Raw genomic sequence first — 17,950 nt, forward strand, 5'->3', positions numbered from 1 at the left:
AAGTGCAGCGCCGCCAGGTTCAGATGCAGCAGATTGCCGTGGTTCTGGGACAGCAGATCCGGCCAAAGAGGCAGCTGCAGCGGGGTGGCTGCCGAAAGTCTCAGCAGCAGTGTTGACAAGGCCACGCTGGGGCTATAAGGATGACCATCATTTGGTTCTGCTTCACCTTTAGCAGGACCTTGTGGATTAACGGCACTGGCAGAAAGGCGTAAATCAGCATTTCCGACGACGGGATCAGGAAAGTGTCCAACAGGGAGCCCTTGTCCCTGCCCTGCAGAGAACAGAATATGTGGCACTTTCTGTTCTGCCAGGATGTGAACAGGTCGACCTGGGGAGTCCCCCACCTGTGGAAGATTAGGCTGACCAGTTCCGGATGGAGCGACCATTCGTGGCAAGACGAGAAGGTCCTGCTGAGGCGATCTGCCAGGATGTTCTTGGTTCCGGGCAGTTGGGTGGCTACCAGATGAACGGCATGCCGCACACAGAAGTCCCAGAGGCTGAGCACTTCCTGACAAAGGGCCGAAGACCTGGCACCACCCTGCCTGTTGATGTAATACATTGCAGTGGTATTGTCTGTGAGGACCTGCACTACCTTACCTTTCAGGTCAGGCAAGAAAGCCTGGCAGGCCAGGAAAACTGCTCTGACCTTTCTGACATTGATATGAAGGGCTAGACTATTTTGTAGCCAAGAGCCCTGGGTGTTGAGCTCACCCAGATGGGCTCCCCAGCCCAGATCCGATGCATCTGAGACCAGGGTCAGCACCGGAGACAGGGTCGCAAAGGGAACTCCTTGCAGCACCGACTTGGGATCCTGTCACCAGCCTAGGGACAAGAGGACGTGGCTCGGCATCATGACCACTTGGTCCAGGGGGTTCCTGCTGGGGATGTAGACTGAGGCCAGCCACACCTGCAGAGATCTTAGATGAAGGCAGGCATGGCTGATCACATACATGCACACAGCCATGTGGCCCATCAGTTGCAGACACATGTGGGCCGTGGTGAGCGGGTGGGTCTTTATGTGGGAGAGCAAGTCCACCAGGGCCTGAAAACATGCTTCCAGAAGGAAGGCCTTGGTTCGCGTGGAGTCGAGGACCCCTCTAATGAACTCTATGCGTTGAACTGGGGTTAATGTGGACTTTTCTGTGTTTATTAACTGGCCCAGGTCACTACCGGTGGATAGCACAGATCGAGGCTCCTTTGCACCTGCTCCAGAGACCTGCCATTGATGAGTCAGTCGTCGAGATATGGACAGATCTGGACTCCTCGATGCCCCAGGTAAGCCACTACCGGTGCCACACATTTCATGAACACCCTGGGGGCCGAGGACAGGCCAAAGGGTAGCACCATAAACTGGAAGTGGTGCCCAGCCACTATGAAACACAGAAAACGCCTGTGTTCTGGGAATATGGAGATGTGACAGGCATCGGTCGGTCCTCCGAGCCCCTAGGGGCGATGGAGAGCAATGGTCTCCGTGGCAGGCCTCGGCCCCACCTCCCGGGCGTTGGGGAATTAGCGGGAAGGTGTGCCGGCCGGAATCAGTAGCGCGCCCCTCAGGCAGGGGAGCGCCGGCAAGAGTCAGTAGCGCGCCCCTCAGGCAGGGGAGCGCCGGGGTAGGGGAACGCAGGGCCACCCAACTCCACTGCTTTCCAACCCAGGGCCCTAACAGTGGCGGGAGGCGAAGGACCCGCCGCTGGGTCAGCGGGGCAGTCCGCGCCCACTGACCAAATACACCCACCGCATGGTGTAGTTGGGCCCCTGGGCTACTTCCTACCCGGTCTCTCTCAGGCGGGTCGCTCCGGTCCCTCCAACTCCTCCGGGTATTCCGCTGCGGGCAGCTCCAGTTCCTCCAGGTATTCTGCTGCGGGCCAGTCCCACTCCCCCTCGGTATTGGACTCACGCTGGCCCGGGCTGCAGTCAGGCCCCTCCAGGTCCTCTGGGTATTCAGCGGCCGGCAGCCCTGGTTGCCACAGGCCTTCCCCCCAGTCAGGCTCCTCCTTGCCCAGGGCTTCGCCTGGGTCAGCAGCAGGATTGCGAGGGAGCAGCCTGTGTCTGTCTCCCTCCCCGGTGCTCTCCTCACTGGGCAGAGGGCCCCGCCCTTTGTACTTCCTGTCCCACCCTTCCCCTTCCAGGGATTGGCGGAAGCTTGGCCCGGCCCCGCCCACTCAGGCTCAGAGGGTAGCTCTTTACCCTCTGGTTCGGAGGGGAGCCACCCTGGCTCCCTACAGGAGACATGAAAGTACGTGTCCTTTAAGTCGAGAGCGGCATACCAGTCCCTTGGATCCAGGGAAGAGATGATGGAGGCAGGGAGACCATGAGGAACTTCAACTTCTTGAGAAACTTCTTTAGGTCCAGAATGGGTCTGAGGCCCAGAATTACGAAGTAGTGGGAGTAGAATCCTCTTCCTCTTCCTTCCATGTCCCGAGGAACCTCCTCCACAGCCCCATGCCCAGGAGCTTCTTGACCTCCTGGATAGAAGTTGCTTGTGAAAAGGGCCCTGAAGAGGGATGGGGAGGTGGGAGGGAGGGGTGAGAGGGAGGAGCGGTCAAAAATTGCAAGGTATAGCACTGAGCCACTATGTCCAGGACCCAGCAGTCCAACATAACACGTGACCAGCCCAAGCAGTCTGGGAAGGGTGGTTGAGGAAAAAGCAGGAAGGATCTGGGCAGTTGGCTGGTATGTCACTCCCGAATGCACCGTCAAAATGAGCACTTCCGGTCCCCTGGTGCTTTCCTGTGGGAGGCTGCACAGGAGATCGGGATGATGAAGGGTGGTGGCAGCTAAACCAGATGTCCCTTTTCCTCACAGGCCCTTGTCAAGGCTGCTACTGTTAAGACAGTCTTTCCAGCCTCCTCCACTGTCTCGACGCCTGAGAAGTGTGCATCCCCAGGGAGCGGAGGGTCGTCCCCATGTCTTTTAGGCTGTGCAGTCGCGTATCGGTTTGATCTGAAAAAAGGCCAACACCATCAAACGGGAGGTCCTGAATAGAGATCTGCATCTCCTGGGACAGTCCGGCAGTCTAAAGCCAGGAACTGCACCACATGACCACTGCCGAGGCTACCACCTGGGCAGCTGAATCGGCCACATCCCAAGCCATTTGGAGAGTGCACCGAGCTGCCGCAGTACACTCCTCCACTAGAGTTGCGAACTCCTGGGCCGTCTCCTGAGACATGGTGTCCTTGAACTTGAGGAGAGAGTCCCACAATTTAAAGTTATAGCGACAGAAGAGGGCCTGGTGGTTCGCCACCCGAAACTGAAGGCTGGCCATAGAAAAAAAAAATCTTGCGACCAAACAAATCCAGCCTCTTGGCCTTCTTATTCTTAGGGGTGGAACTGGTGGGCCCGTTTATCCCTCTCGTTGACCGTCAACATGACCAACGATCCAGGTGGCAGGTGGGTGTATAAGTACTCAAACCCTTTCATGGGAACGAAGTTCTTCTTTTCTGCCCTCTTAGAAATGGGCAGGATGGAGGATGGGGTTTGCCAGATGGTCTTGGCAATGTTCAGGACCCCCTCATACACTGGGAGTGTGATGTGGGCCGGGTAAGATGGTGAAAGTACATTAAATAATGTGTCTGTCTGCTCCTCCCTCTCCTCCACCTTGAGGTCCAAGTTTGATGCCACCCTACGGAGCAGTGTCTGGTGCACCCTGAAATCATCTGGTGGGCTAGCTCTAGAGGGGCCCACCACTGCCCTGTCCAGAAAGGTGGAGGATGATTGAACCACCAAGGGAGATACAGTGGTGTCCTCACCCGCTGGAGAGGGCGGTCTCGGGGTAGGTACCAGCTCCTCACCCGTGGTGGCTACCAGAGTGTCCTGCACTAAACCCGGTGCTGTTGGTACCATGGGCGCTGAGTTCGGCCTGTGTGACGCGGCGACTGAGGGCTGGCAGGAGTGGAGCAACGGCATAACAAGAATGCCCCAGCTGTTCCAATAAGGTCGTTGGGTCGGCCACTGGGCCTGCTGTCAGGCTGGCACTGATGCCGCTGACGTGTTCCCTGGAGCCCAATAACATTGCTGCCTGGGCAAGGGGCTGAAGTCCACCTCCGAGCTGGAGAAGTTGTCACCCTCCAGTGACTAAGGCGAGGCTGGTGAGGCTTGGGTCTGGTGGCTCACCGTCGCCACTGGCGACCACTGCCGGGAGCAGTCTGATCAGTGCCAGGAGTAGGGAAAGCAGCGCCAGGTCAGGGAGCAACCTCAAGGTCTCAGTAATGGTGACCAACAGCATGACAAAGACCAGTCCCGAGGAGATAGTCTATGCCTGTGCGAGCCCCGGTGTGAAGACGGGGATCGGGAGCACAGTGCCGATGACTTGTAGCGACGAGCCGGAGACCTGGGCCAATGCAGAGACCAAGAACATGTCAACCTATGGCTCTGTCTTGGTTCTGGAGACTGGTGGTGCTCACTTGTCTTGTGCAAGGTCTTGCTGGCAGGCTTGCCCTCATGGGGAGCCATAACCCGTGCCAGCTGCGGCGGGGGCATTCTTAGCTGTCCAGGCTGAGAGGGGGTCGACTGCACCGTCGGCTCGGGCCCTTCACTGTTCCCTGAAGTTGGTGGCGTTTCCTTTCAGGGGGAGGAACTCCCTGGGGCTAAGCCCTTTTGCGGGTCCGGAGTAGGCATAAGGCCCGAACAGGGTCCTTTGCCCAGAGCCCCCTAGTCGGGTTTGCTCAGTGCCAACTTCTTTGTTTTCTTTGGCACCGGGAAGAGCCTGATGCCAGGGGTGCACTACGCACCGAAGCCGAAGTGCTGTGTGCCATGTCGGGCCATGCCAGCTCCAAAGCTGGGCACAGGGTAACCTGCATCACGAGGGCCCTGAAACTTATGTTGCGCTCTCTCTGTGTCCGAGGACGAAAGTTCTTACAGATGCAACAGCACTCCTTTATTTGGGATCTCCTGAGGCAGCTTAGACAACTATCTTGCGGGTCACTAACAAGCATAGGCCTGTTACATGTGGAGCAAGGCTTAACACCTGGAAACTGGGGCATGCCCCTCCTGGGGCAAAGTCTCCACCAGGACACTATCTAACTAAACACTTAACAGCTACTTAAAAGCTAACTAACAACAATTAAACTTGGTGGGATAATTCACATGACTGGAGTATTGTCATGGATGGATATAAACTATTCAGGAAGGACAGGCAGGGCAGAAAAGGTGGGGGAGTTGCATTGTATGTAAGAGAGCAGTATGACTGCTCAGAGCTCCAGTATGAAACTGCAGAAAACCTGAGAGTCTCTGGATTAAGTTTAGAAGTGTGAGCAACAAGGGTGATGTCATGGTGGGAGTCTGCTATAGACCACCGGACTAGGGGGAGGAGGTGGACGAGACTTTCTTCTGGCAACTCACGGAAGTGACTAGATCGCAGGCCCTGGTTCTCATGGGAGACTTCAATCACCCTGATATCTGCTGGGAGAGCAATACAGCGGTACACAGACAATCCAGGAAGTTTTTGGAAAGTGTAGGGAACAATTTCCTGGTGCAAGTGCTGGAGGAACCAACTAGGGGAAGAGCTCTTCTTGACCTGCTGCTCACATACAGGGAAGAATTAGTAGGGGAAGCAAAAGTGGATGGGAACCTGGGAGGCGGTGACCATGAGATGGTCGAGTTCAGGATCCTAACACAAGGAAGAAAGGAGAGCAGCAGAATATGGAGCCTGGACTTCAGAAAAGCAGACTTTGACTCCTTCAGAGAGCTGATGGGCAGGATCCCCTGGGAGAATAACATGAGGGGGAAAGGAGTCCAGGAGACTGGCTATATTTTAAAGAATCCTTATTGAGGTTACAGGGACAAACCATCCCGATGTGTAGAAAGAATAGTAAATATGGCAGGAGACCAGCTTGGCTTAACAGTGAAATCTTTGCTGAGCTTTAACACAAAAAAGAAACTTACAAGAAGTGGAAGACTGGACAAAGGACCAGGGAAGAGTAAAAAAATATTGCTCAGGCATGCAGGAGTGAAATCAGGAAGGCCAAATCACACTTGGAGTTGCAGCTAGCCAGGGATGTTAAGAGTAACAAGAAAGGGTTTCTTCAGGTGTGTTAGCAACAAGAAAAAGGTCAAGGAAAGTGTGGGCCCCTTACTGAATGGGGGAGGCAACCTAGTGACAGAGCATGTGGAAAAAGCTCCAGTACAGTGACCACTAAATTCAAGCTGTCGCGCCCTGGGTGGTAGACCGAGGTGAGCCATGCTTGCAATGGCCTGAGCCGGAGCCTGGCATGTCGGGTCACGTACGTCCACGAAGCCATGTGGCTGAGGAGACTCATGCACCCTCATGCTGTCGAGGTCGGGAATTGCAGAAGGCCTTGAATGATGCCCACGATAGCCCGGAAGCGGGAGTCTGGTAGGAGGGCCTGCACCTGAACAGACGCCAGCACTGCCCCGATGAATTCTATCCTCTGGGTCAGTTCTAGGGTCGATTTCTCCACGTTGAGGAGGAGACCCAGCCATTCAAACATACATTTGGCCAGGTGAAGTTGGGACTGCACCTGCTTTCTGGTGCAGCCCCGAACTAACAGTCATCAGGTAGGGATACACTTGTACCTGCCGTCGACAGAGGAAGGCAGCCACAATCAACATACACTTGGTGAACACTTGTGGGGACCTTGAAAGGCCAAATGGAAGGGCCATAAACTGGTAATGTTCGCGGTTGACCACGAAGCGCAGGAAGTGTCTGTGCGCCAGATGAACTGCTATGTGGAAGTACGCCTCCTTCATGTCGAGGGCAGCATACCAGTCTCCAGGATCCAAGAGGAGGATAATGGTGCCAAGGGAGACAATGCGAAACTTCAACTTTACTATGAATTTGTTGAGCCAGTGCAGATCCAGAATGGGCCGGAGGCCCCCTTTGGCCTTGTGGATTAGGAAATAGCAGGAGTAGAACCCCTTGCCACTTAGATCCCGTGCAACCTCTTCTATCGCCCCCATGGCAAGGAGCGCCCGAACCTCCTGAATAAGGAGATGCTCGTGAGCAGGGTCCCTGAAGTGGGACGGGGAAGGGGGGTGGGAAGGCGGGTAGGAGCAGAATTGGAGAGCATTTGCCGCTTCCACCGTGAGGAGGACCCAGCAGTCCAAGGTTATTTGGAACCATGCACGGTGGAAGTGGGATAAACTATTCAAAAAGGGTGGGGAAGGATCCAGGAGTAAGTCTGGTATGCCATCCTCGGGCATCCTTTCAAAAGGCCTGCTTGGAACCCGACGATGGTTTGGTCAGGCCCTGGCCTTGACCAGACGGGAGGTTGGAGAGCTGCCTTCTGCCATTCCTCCCCCACCACCTGTAAAAATCCTGCCTCGACCGAGGAGGATACGAGCGCTGTTGCGGCTGCTGGGGCTTGAAGTGTTTCCAATGGGTTGCTGGGGTGTGCATACCCAGGGACTTCATCGTTGCGCTCGAGGCCTTAAGGCTATGCAGCCTAGAGTCAGCCTGTTCTGTGACAGGCCCTCCCCATCAAAGTGCAGGTCCTGCAGTGTCTGCTGAACCTCAGGAGGCAGGCCAGGCCTCATGGCAACCCCGGAGGACAAGGTACAAGTGGCTGAGTCTTCAGCGTCCAGTGAGGCCTGCAAAGAGGTCTGTTCCACTGTCTTGCCCTCTTCAATAAGAGTCCCAAACTCCTCTCTGGACTCAGGTGGTATACGCTTCTTGAACTTCAGCATAGAGTTCCAGGAGTTAAGGTTGTAGCAGCTCAGGAGTGCCTGCTGATTAGCAATCCGGAGCTGGAGCCTCCCTGTGGAGTACAGCTTGCAGCCAAACAAGTCCAGCTACTTGGCGTCCTTAGACTTAGGAGCTGGGGCCTGCTGCCAGTGCCTCTCCTTCTCATTCATGGCCGCAACTACCAGCGAGCAGGGCTTCAGGTGCATGAAGAGGTAGTCATAGCCCTTCGAGGGTACAAACTATTTGCGTTCGACCCCGTTGGCCATAGGGGGAATGGAGGCTGGGGTCTGCCAGATGGCTTTGGCATTGGACTGAATGGTCTTGATGACGGGCAGGGCCATCCTCGATGGACCTTCCGGGGCCAAAATGACCGCCACCAAGTCCTCCGATTCCACCACCTGCTCAGCCTGCAGACCCATGTTGCATGCCACCCTGCACAGGAGGTCTTGGTGGGGGCAGATGTCTATGGGTGGCGGCCTGGAAATAGAGATGCCTGCCACAGCCTCGTCAGGGGAGGAGGAAAGAGGCCAGAGGGGGGAGAGGATCATCTCGACCTCCCTGTTCTATGCGGGCTTGATGCCCCGTGTCACTGACCATAGGCCAAGGCTCGGGAATTGGAGTTGGAAGGGGTCCCGAGGGGGGGAGGGGCACGATGGTTCCTCCGCACCCCGAGGAGTGGGCCGACTGGTCGAGGCTTCCAGCACCCTTGTTTCATTAGCGGCCGACCAGGAAGCTCCAGACTATGCACCCTGGGCCTGATGGTACGTCCATGAAGTCCAGAATGGTCACTGGGTGGGCCCCTGCCCATGCAGCGGCCATGATCCTGCCCCCATGTCAGGGCAGCTACGGTCTGACTGGTGGCGGTCCCGACCCAAAGACCGCGACCCCATCTCCAAACCCAAGGAATGAGATCAGGACTGCAAGGGCCAGGGTGGCACCAAGCGGATCTGCGCCGATGAGCAGTGCCAAGGAGGAGGAGAGCGGTGCCGTGAGGCTGGGGAGTACAATCAGCACAGAGACGGGGAGCGGTACCAGGACTCTGAGCAGTGCCAGGGCTTACCCAACGGAGTCGATAGATGGATCAGTGCCAGCTTGCCTTGAGATGGTGCCGTCTGCTGAGGCACCAGAAGCTTGGTGTGGAGTGGAGGGGACCCTGGTGCCGTCATGGCAATGAGATCCCTCGCAGCCACAAAGGTGTCCGGGGTGGACAGTAGCTGAACTTCCACCACACTGCGGCACGGGGATTCCAACGGCAGTGGACTCAACGGCTCCCGCAGTGGGGCCAAAGTCAACGGTGCCGAGTCCACAAGTTTTGCTCCCGAGCGCTTCTCCCCTGGATGCGCCAGAGGTCAGCTCCAGGGGGCTGGGTCTCTGCGAAGGAGAGCCACCCTTTTCTGGCTTCCGGTGTCACTTTGGTGCCGGGGAGTGGGAGCGGTGCCTGGGAGTGGGAGTAGTGTTGCAGGCTTCGGTGCCGGGGAGCAGTGGTGCCATGGGTCTCAGCGAGAGTCCATCCGCGGTGCCACATCCACCACCGCCGCCAGGGCGCTGTGTACCAAAGACCAGTGCCAGGTCCTGCCGCACTGAAGGAGTCCATAAGGAGCTAAGGTCCATAAGGAGCTGCTTCAGGAGAAAGTCCCACTCCTTCTTAATCCAAGGATGAAATCCCTTGCAGATTCTGCACTTCTCGGTTTGGTAAACCTCCCCCAGACACTTCAGACAAGAATCATGGGGGTCGCCCATTGGCATGGGCTTGGAGCAGGATTTGCAGGGCTTAAATCCTGGGGACTTGGGCATTAGAGCCACAAAGAAAGATGGTTAGACAACCCAACTGCCACTAACTACAAAAAAACAAAAGAAACTACCAACAAAAATCAGAACAACTACTATCATGCATCCGATGAAGTGAGCTGTAGCTCACGAAAGCTTATGCTCAAATAAATTGGTTAGTCTCTAAGGTGCCACAAGTACTCCTTTTCTTTTTACTATCTAAATGAAGCTAGGGACACGTGGAGAACTTGCTAAGCAAGACGCCACAGTTCCAACGACCATGATGGGCAGTAAGAAGGAACTGAGGGGGCGCTGGATCGGCAAGGTCATATATTGAGCACCATGTAGGCGCCACTCCAGGGGGCTCCACAGCCAACCCAAGGGATGCTGCTAGAGGAAAAACTTTCTGACGGCCGTGCATGCAGGCGTGCACTCACCTAATTGGAATCGATATGAGCAATCACTCAAAGAAAAACCGCATCTTCTTGAGATATTTGTTGAGATGATGCAGATCTAGGATAGGCCTTAGGCTCTCTTTCGCCTTGGGAATCAAGAGATAGCGGGCAGAGAATCCTTTCCCTCTCAGTTCTGGAGGAACTACCTCCACAGCCCCTGTCCACAGCAGGGCTTGGAAAAGAAGTTGCTTGTGAGAAGGGTCCTTGAAGCAGGACGGGGCATGGGGGTGTGATGTAGGGATTGAAATAAACTGGAGGGTGTGCCCCACTGCAATGGTACTGAGCACCCAGAGGTCTGATGTTATTGACGCCCAAGCAGGGAGGTATGATAAACGGCGGTCCAAAAACAAAATGGGGATGTGCTGATCCAAGGGGGAGACTGGTAGTCCATAGAATCATAGAATATAAGGGTAGGAAGGGACCTCAGGAGGTCATCTAGTCCAACCCCCTGCTCAAAGCAGGACCAACACCAACTAAATCATCCCAGCCAGGGCTTTGTCAAGCCTGACCTTAAAAACTTCAAAGGAAGGAGATTCCACCACCTCCCTAGGTAACCCATTCCAGTGCTTCACCATCCTCCCAGGGAAATAGTGTTTCCTAATATTCAACCTAAACCTCCCCCACTGCAACTTGAGACCATTACTCCTTGTTCAGTCATCTGCTACCACTGAGAACAGTCTAGACCCATCCTCTTTGGAATCCCCTTTCAGGTAGTTGAAAGCAGCTATCAAATCCCCACACATTCCTCGCTTCTGCAGACTAGATAATCCCAGTTCCCTCAGCCTCTCCTCATAAGTTTTCATGTGTTCCAGCACCCTAATTATTTTTGTTGCCCTCCACTGGACTCTTTCCAATTTCTCCACATCTTTGTAGTGTGGGGCCCAAAAATGGACACAGTACTCCAGATGAGGCCTCACCAATGTCGAATAGCGGGGAACGATCACGTCCCTTGATCTGCTGGCAATGCTCCTATTTACACAGCCCAAAATGCTGTTAGCCTTCTTGGCAACAAGGGCACACTGTTGACTCATATCCAGCTTCTCGTCCACTGTAACCCCTAGGTCCTTTTCTGCTGAACTGCTGCCGAGCCATTCCGTCCCTAGTCTGTAGCAGTGCGTGGGATTCTTCCTTCCTAAGTGCAGGACTCTGCACTTGTCTTTGTTGAACCTCATCAGATTTCTTTTGGCCCAAACCTCTGATTTGTCTAGGTCCCTCTGTATCCTACCCCTACCCTCAAGCATATCTACCGCTCCTCCCAGTTTAGTGTCATCTGCAAACTTGCTGAGGGTGTAATCCATGCCATCCTCCAGATCATTAATGAAGATACTGAACAAAACCGACCCCAGGACCGACTCTTGGGACACTCTGCTTGATACCGGCTGCCACCTAGACATGGATCCATTGATCACTACCTGTTGAGCCTGATGATCTAGCCAGCTTTCTATCCAACTTATAGTCCATTCATCCAGCCCATACTTCTTTAACTTGCTGGCAAGAATACTGTGGGAGACCGTATCAAAAGCTTTGCTAAAGTCAAGGAATAACCCATCCACTGCTTTTCCCTCATCCACACAGCCAGTTATCTTGTCATAGAAAGCAATTAGGTGAATCCATGCTGACTGTTCCTGATCACTTTCCTCTCCTCTAAGTGCTTCAAAATTGATTTCTTCAGGACCTGCTCCATGATTTTTCCATGGATTGAGTTGAGGCTGACTGGCCTGTAGTTCCCCAGATCCTCCTTCTTCCCTTTTTTAAAGATGGGCACTACATTAGCCTTTTTCCAGTCATCCGGGACCTCTCCCGGATCGCCATGAGTTTTCAAAGATAATGGCCAATGGCTCTGCAAATCACATCCGCCAACTCCTTTAGAACCCTCGGATGCACTGCACCCGGCCCCATGGACTTGTGCTCGTCCAGCTTTTCTAAATAGTCCTGAACCACTTCTTTCTCCACAGAGGGCTGGTCACCTCCTCCCCATACTGTGCTGCTCAGTGCAGTAGTCTGGGAGCTGACCTTGTTCGTGAAGACAGAGGCAAAAAAAGCATTGAGTACATTAGCTTTTTCCACATGCTCTGTCACTAGGTTGCCTCCCTCATTCAATAAGGGGCCCACACTTTCCTTGACCTTTTTCTTGTTACTAACATACCTGAAGAAACCCTTCTTGTTACTCTTAACATCCCTGGCTAGCTGCAACTCCAAGTGTGATTTGGCCTTCCTGATTTTACTCCTGAATGCCTGAGCAATATTTTTATACTCCTCCCTGGTCATTTGTCCAATCTTCCATTTCTTGTAGGCTTCTTTTTTGTATTTAAGATCAGCCAGGATTTCACTGTTAAGCCAAGCTGGTCGCCTGCCATATTTACTATTCTTTCTACACATCGGGATGGTTTGTTCCTGCAACCTCACTGAAGATTCTTTAAGGATCCATCCCCGAGCGTGCCTTCAAATGGACTGCTGTTCCCGCGTGGGAAACGGCTAGTGCCCGGTTGGGCAGTAGCATTGGCCAGCTGGCCCTGATGGCACCTGTAACCTCTCCTCATTCTTTTGTAGGGCTTATGTCCGGGTGGAGCAGAGAATCTAAGGGGTTGCTGAAGCCTGAAGTGCTTTCATGAGGCTGCCGGTATATAAACACCTAGGGACTGCAGTGTGGCTCTGGAGTCCTTGAGGCCATGCATTTTTGAGTCCATCTGGTCCAAAAATAGTGAGGACCCTTCAAATGGAAGATCTTGCACTAGCTGCTGCACCTCTTGTGACAGTCTGAAGACTGCAGATATGAACCAGGCTGCCAAATCTACTGCATCAAAGGCAGCTTGGAGAGAAGTTCTGGCCACCGCCTCTTCTTCCTCCAAGATGGGCAAGAATTCCTGCCATGATTTTTGCAGCAGGAAGTCCTTAAATTTGGTCATGGAGTCCCAAACATTGAAGTCATATCGCCCTAGCAGTGCCTCCTAGTTTGCGACACAGAGTTGGAGACTTGCATAAGAATAAATTTGTCTACCAAAAAGGTTCAAGTGTTTTTCCTCCTCATTTTTTGGGGGGAGCACTGGGCTGGCCCTGCCTATCCCGCTCGTTGGCTGCCGCGACCACCAGGGAGACTGGGGGCAGGTGAGAGTACATATACTTGAACCCTTTTGTGGGCACATAGTACTTCTTTACCGCCTGCAGAGAGCCAGGGTGGCTTCCTTCCGAACCAGAGGGTAAAGAGCCACCCTCTCAGCCTGAGTGGGCAGGGCCAGACCAAGCTTACGCCAATCCCGGAAAGGGGAGGGGTGGGACAGGAAGTACAAAGGGTGGGGCCCTTTGCCCAGTGAGGGCAGCACCAGGGCAGCACCAGGGAGGGAGACAGACACTGGCTGCTCCCTCCAGACCCTGCTGCCGACCCAGGGGAGGCCCTGGGCCAGGAGGAACCTGACCAGGAGGAAGGCCTGTGGCAACCAGGACTGCCAGCCGCTGAGTACCCGGAGGACCTGGAGGGGCCAGGCTGTAACCCGGGCCAACGTGAGCCCAACACAGAGGGGGAGCTGGAGCTGCCAGCAGCTGAATACCTGGATGAGCTGGAGGAACCAGAGAGGCCCGCTTGAGAGACTGGGTAGGAAGTAGCCCAGGGGCAGAACTGCACAGTGTGGTGGGTGTATTTGGTCAGCGGGGTGTGGATAGACCCCCACTGACCCAGCGGCGGGACCTTCGCCTCCCGCCACTGTCAGGGCCCTGGGCTGGAATGCAGTGGAGTCGGGTGGGCCTGCGTTCCCTTACCCCGGCCAACCTGCCTTGGGTAGCAGAATTGCACGCTACAAACCCGTGCCGGCGCTCCCCGATGCCCGAGGGGCGCGCTGCAGACTTGTGCCAGCGCTCCCCGGTGCCCGAGGGGCGCGCTGCAGACTCGTGCCGGCGCTCCCCGGTGCCCGAGGGGCGCACTGCAGACTCCGGACGGCACACCTTTTCCGCTAATTCCCCAGCACCCGAAAGGTGTGACTAAGGCCTGCCCGTGGGACCATAGCTCTCCATTGCCCCCTAGGGACTCGGTGGACCGACTGAAACCTGTCATACCACCCTTTTAGAAATTGGCGGCAGAGCTGAAGGTGTCTGCCATAGTGCTTTTACCCCCCCATGCAAAGATAGAGTCACCTTGGCAGGAGCCACAAGAATATCAAAAAGGGCGTCCATTGGTTCTTTGAGCTCCTCTGCCTCCTGGCCCAGGTTGGCAGCCACCCTCTCAAGGAGATCCTGGTGGGCTCACAAGTTATCAGAAGACAGGCCATTAACAAGACCCACGAATGCCTCATCTGGGGAATATGAGGAGGATGCCAGTGTGGACGAGTGGCCAGATCCTCTACCTCTCCTGTGGCCATCTCAACTGGGGGTACTGCTGGGGTTTTGGTACCGGGTCTGAGTTTGAACCTGATTTCAGTCCTGACTGGGGCAGGGCCACAGCCCGTCTCTCAGAGATCACCACAGATGGGAGGTACAAGAACTGTCTCGGTGCTGCTGGGAACCCCCAAGGGTTCCAATACTGCCACTGGACTGGCCACTCCCTGGAGGCCACAGGCCCATAGATGGGCCAGCACAGAAGTCCGCCTGATATGCCAGGTGATGGCGCCTCTTTTGAGGGGACGCTGCCTCCCTCACAGAGTCTGACGATGGCTCCTCATATGAAGAACAGGGCAGTGTCGTTGATGCACCCTCTTGCCGGCTATGATGGGTAGCTGGAGAATGATGCCTCTGTACCAGAGACCAGCTAGAGGCCAGCAATCGGTGTTGGAACTCTGGTGAGTGGCATCAGGACTCCGGTGACGGGTGCTTGGGTTCGGGGGATTGGTGCTGGGTGACCAATGCCTGGGAGCGGGTGATCGGTGCCATTGCTCCACTGGAGACTGACGTCGGGTAGGTGATGGAGACTGGTGATGGGCTGGGGACCATGGTGGAGGGCATAGGTGCTGACTCTGTGGGTGCTCCAGGGCTGGAGCATCCATGGGGAAAAATGGTGGGTGCTGAGCACCCACCGCTAGCCCCCCTATCACCACCCACCGCCAGCACCTCCCGCTCACCGGCGGGCCCTGTGGATCAGTGCCTCCCCCTCCTTCCTAGCCTCCTGCAAGCCGCAAAGCAGCAGTTTCACGGTGTGCAGGAGGCTGGGAAGAAGTGGAGAGGAGAGAGGACGCAGCACGGTCAGGGGAGGGAGTGGAACTGGGTGGGAAGAGACGGGGTGGGAGTGGAGAGGGGGCAGGAAGAAGCGGGGCGGGGCCTTGAAGGAAGGGGTGGAGTTGGGATGAGGCCTGGGGCAGAGCCGGGGGTCGAGCATCGCACGGCACTTTGGAAAGTCAGTGTTTGTGATTGAGGGCCCTGTGCAGGCTTCCCCCACAATACAACTGCCCTCAGTAGTTCCCTGGCGGTAGGCAACCAGTTCCAAGGTGTAAGAGGAACTGGCAGGGCCATCAGGTCCCTGGCCACCTGAAAGGCTTCCAGCATTGAGGGCGCCCTCAGGTGTGCTGTGCCTCTGCAATTCCCAGGCATATGGGGTGGCTCCTAGTTTGGGCTGGACACCCTTGTGGTGAAGCCGCACGCCCTTGTGGTGAAGGCAAGTAGCCCAGCACAGGTCACGTCTCGCTCCCCAAGTCTCTCTGGTGTCCTTTGGGCACTGGGGAGCACCCTCTTGGGGCATGCTTCTTGTGCCACTTTCTCTGCACTGGGGATGTAGAGCAGTGCTGAGGGGTGCATGGTGCTGGAGGCGCACTACACACTGAGGCAGACATGCTCAGTGCCGAGTCCAACCAGCTCAGCTCGGAGCCCAATCTAGCACGGCTTCCATCAGCAGAGCTTTCAACCTGGTGTCCCAGGCTTTTTAAGTGTGGGGTCTAAAGCCCTGGCAGATCCTGCACTTCTCTTACATGAGCCTCTACCAGGCACTTTAAGCAGCTGACGTGGGATCACTCATGGGCATGAGTTTAGTGCAGGCAGCACATGGCTTGACACCCAGAGATCAGGGCATTCCCCATCCTGGGAACAACGTCCCTTAAGGGGACTAACTCACTAACTAATGACTAAAAGAAACTAACACCTAAAACTAACTATTTACAAGAAAACAGTTCAGTGAACCACAAGTAGAGGCATGCCAAAGCAAGGCATGTTCTAGCAATTGTCATGGGCGGTAAGAAGGAACTGGAAGGGCGCAGGGCCGGCAGTGCCCCTTATGCTGGCCCATAAGCGTGGGCATCCAGGGGGTGCTAGAGCTGGCCCTACAGATACCACTGAGAGAAAAATCTCTGGCAACAGTGCATGTGGCTTGTGCACACCTGACATGGAATGGACATGAGAAATTACTTGAAGTAGTCTGAGTTACAAACTCTGCAAGGGAGCACTTAAATCTAAACCAAAAGCCTTTTTCACTGGAATGTAAATATAATTTAATGGAAACATCTCTACTGGGTTTTAGAAATCCTAAAATTATTTTTATAAAACTTAATTTTGGGCAAAAATTGACTAAACAGTATCTCTTTAATTTACTTAAATTAGGTGTATACTTGAATAATAAGTTACTGAGTCCTGGAAACCAAGACCTGTTTTGTACAGGTAATTTATGAAACCAGTTTAAGTCTCTCTTGAATCTTTTATCTCTGCTAATTTTTAAACAACATAGATTTTAGACTGAAAGTTTCCAAAACAGATGTATAAACTGTGCTCACAATATCTAAGTGGGGATACAAACATGTACATGTTTGCACAAAGAATGCAGTTACATACATAGAAATACTGACTGTAGAAGCACACACCCATTTGAATGCACATTTATCCATTCTAGGCATGCAACTGTATTTTACACATGCATTTACCTGCTTGTGACCACATATTTTGACACATTTTAAAAACTCTGGCCCTTACAAAGTCCCTTTGTCTATTATTGTTGTTTCTTATTATTTAGATTGTAGTAGTGCCCAAATATGCTAGGTGTTTTATAATACAGAAAATGACACAGGTCCTTCAGCCAAAACTTTAAATTGCACATTTTCCTTCCTATGCCAAGGGAGAGGTGCAACGTTTACTGAACCCCAATCTGTATTTTTTCAGCCATAAACACAGCACCGGACCTCTGAGAGGGATGAGAGATGACTGGTTAGTTTCAACCCTATAGGTCACTGCCCTTCTCTGGTGAGTAAGAAAGGGGTTCTTGAATAATCAGTGAGGCCAGCACCCTATACCACAAGAACATATGCACCCCTATCTGGGTCTGGTTTGCCTCAGGCACTGATCTGAGGAGAAACTAAACAAGAAAAAACAGTGTGGGTCAACTACATGCAGCAGGGTAAACTCACTAAGTAAGCTTCCCAGGCACTTCAGTAATGTATTATTAACTATCCCATTGTTCCACCAGCCCTGGACCAGCAGTACTCACCTGCCAGGTGCGGACCTGAACTCGATTTGGCTCAACTGTGTAAATGCTTTCTTCATGCATAGCCAGCACTGGAGAATCACAGAGGAAAGAGCCTGGAACATTCACAAGAATGCCATCATTAGAATAAACGGTTACATGCTATTAATCAAAGTAAAACATTCTGCCCAGAAAGCAGTCTCTTTCAGCCTAATTCATGAAGTGACTAGTCCTTAAAGTGGTCTCAAGAAAGCAGTGTGCATTGACAGCAGGTCATTTCCAACTCCAAACAAATCTGTTCTTCAACCATTCTGTAGCAGTTCCCAAAATACTCCCCCTCCCCACATTCATCTGTCCCTTATGCTGGTTTCTCATCAGGAACTACATCCAGAGTATGAAATTATAACTCAAACAGAAGGCACTCCATATGCTCTGTTCATATGTAAGGGGTGGAAGAGCAGGGGGAGGCAGAGAGATGGAAATTGACCAGCCCCAGTTTTACTATCAGATGAGATGATTCACCCTTCCATGATTTCGCTACAAGTGGGAAGTTGTAAATGAGGGTGCAACAGAACTGGAGTTGCTCTGGAACAATCTGTGAATATCACATGCTGACCGGGCTATTGGGATAGTTACTGGAATATGTTGGTTTAGTAATAGGGAGGATTGTAAGGACAAAATCAGCAGGAAGGGAAGAAGAATAGCCCACGATAAGCCACTTCT

General features: G+C 53.7%; 1 protein-coding gene and 1 long non-coding RNA gene across 7 annotated transcripts in view; one reads left to right on the plus strand and one right to left on the minus strand.

Annotated features, from left to right (window-relative positions):
• IFT140 (intraflagellar transport 140) overlaps positions 1 to 17,950 on the minus strand; it is a 252,984-nt gene that overhangs the window by 138,048 nt on the left and 96,986 nt on the right. For all 6 annotated transcript variants that reach the window (XM_048868017.2, XM_048868016.2, XM_048868013.2 and 3 more), the window contains one exon: positions 17,252 to 17,343. In XM_048868017.2, the coding sequence (XP_048723974.2) occupies positions 17,252 to 17,343 (92 nt within the window). The remainder of the gene's footprint in view (positions 1 to 17,251; positions 17,344 to 17,950) is intronic.
• On the plus strand, positions 1,176 to 12,824 carry LOC142073473 (uncharacterized). The gene is made up of 3 exons (XR_012670368.1): positions 1,176 to 1,275; positions 2,806 to 3,390; positions 12,415 to 12,824. It is a non-coding gene; the product is annotated as an uncharacterized LOC142073473 (long non-coding RNA).

This window comes from Caretta caretta, chromosome 10 (assembly GCF_965140235.1).
Source record: "Caretta caretta isolate rCarCar2 chromosome 10, rCarCar1.hap1, whole genome shotgun sequence".
Classification (NCBI taxonomy): Eukaryota; Metazoa; Chordata; order Testudines; family Cheloniidae; genus Caretta; species Caretta caretta.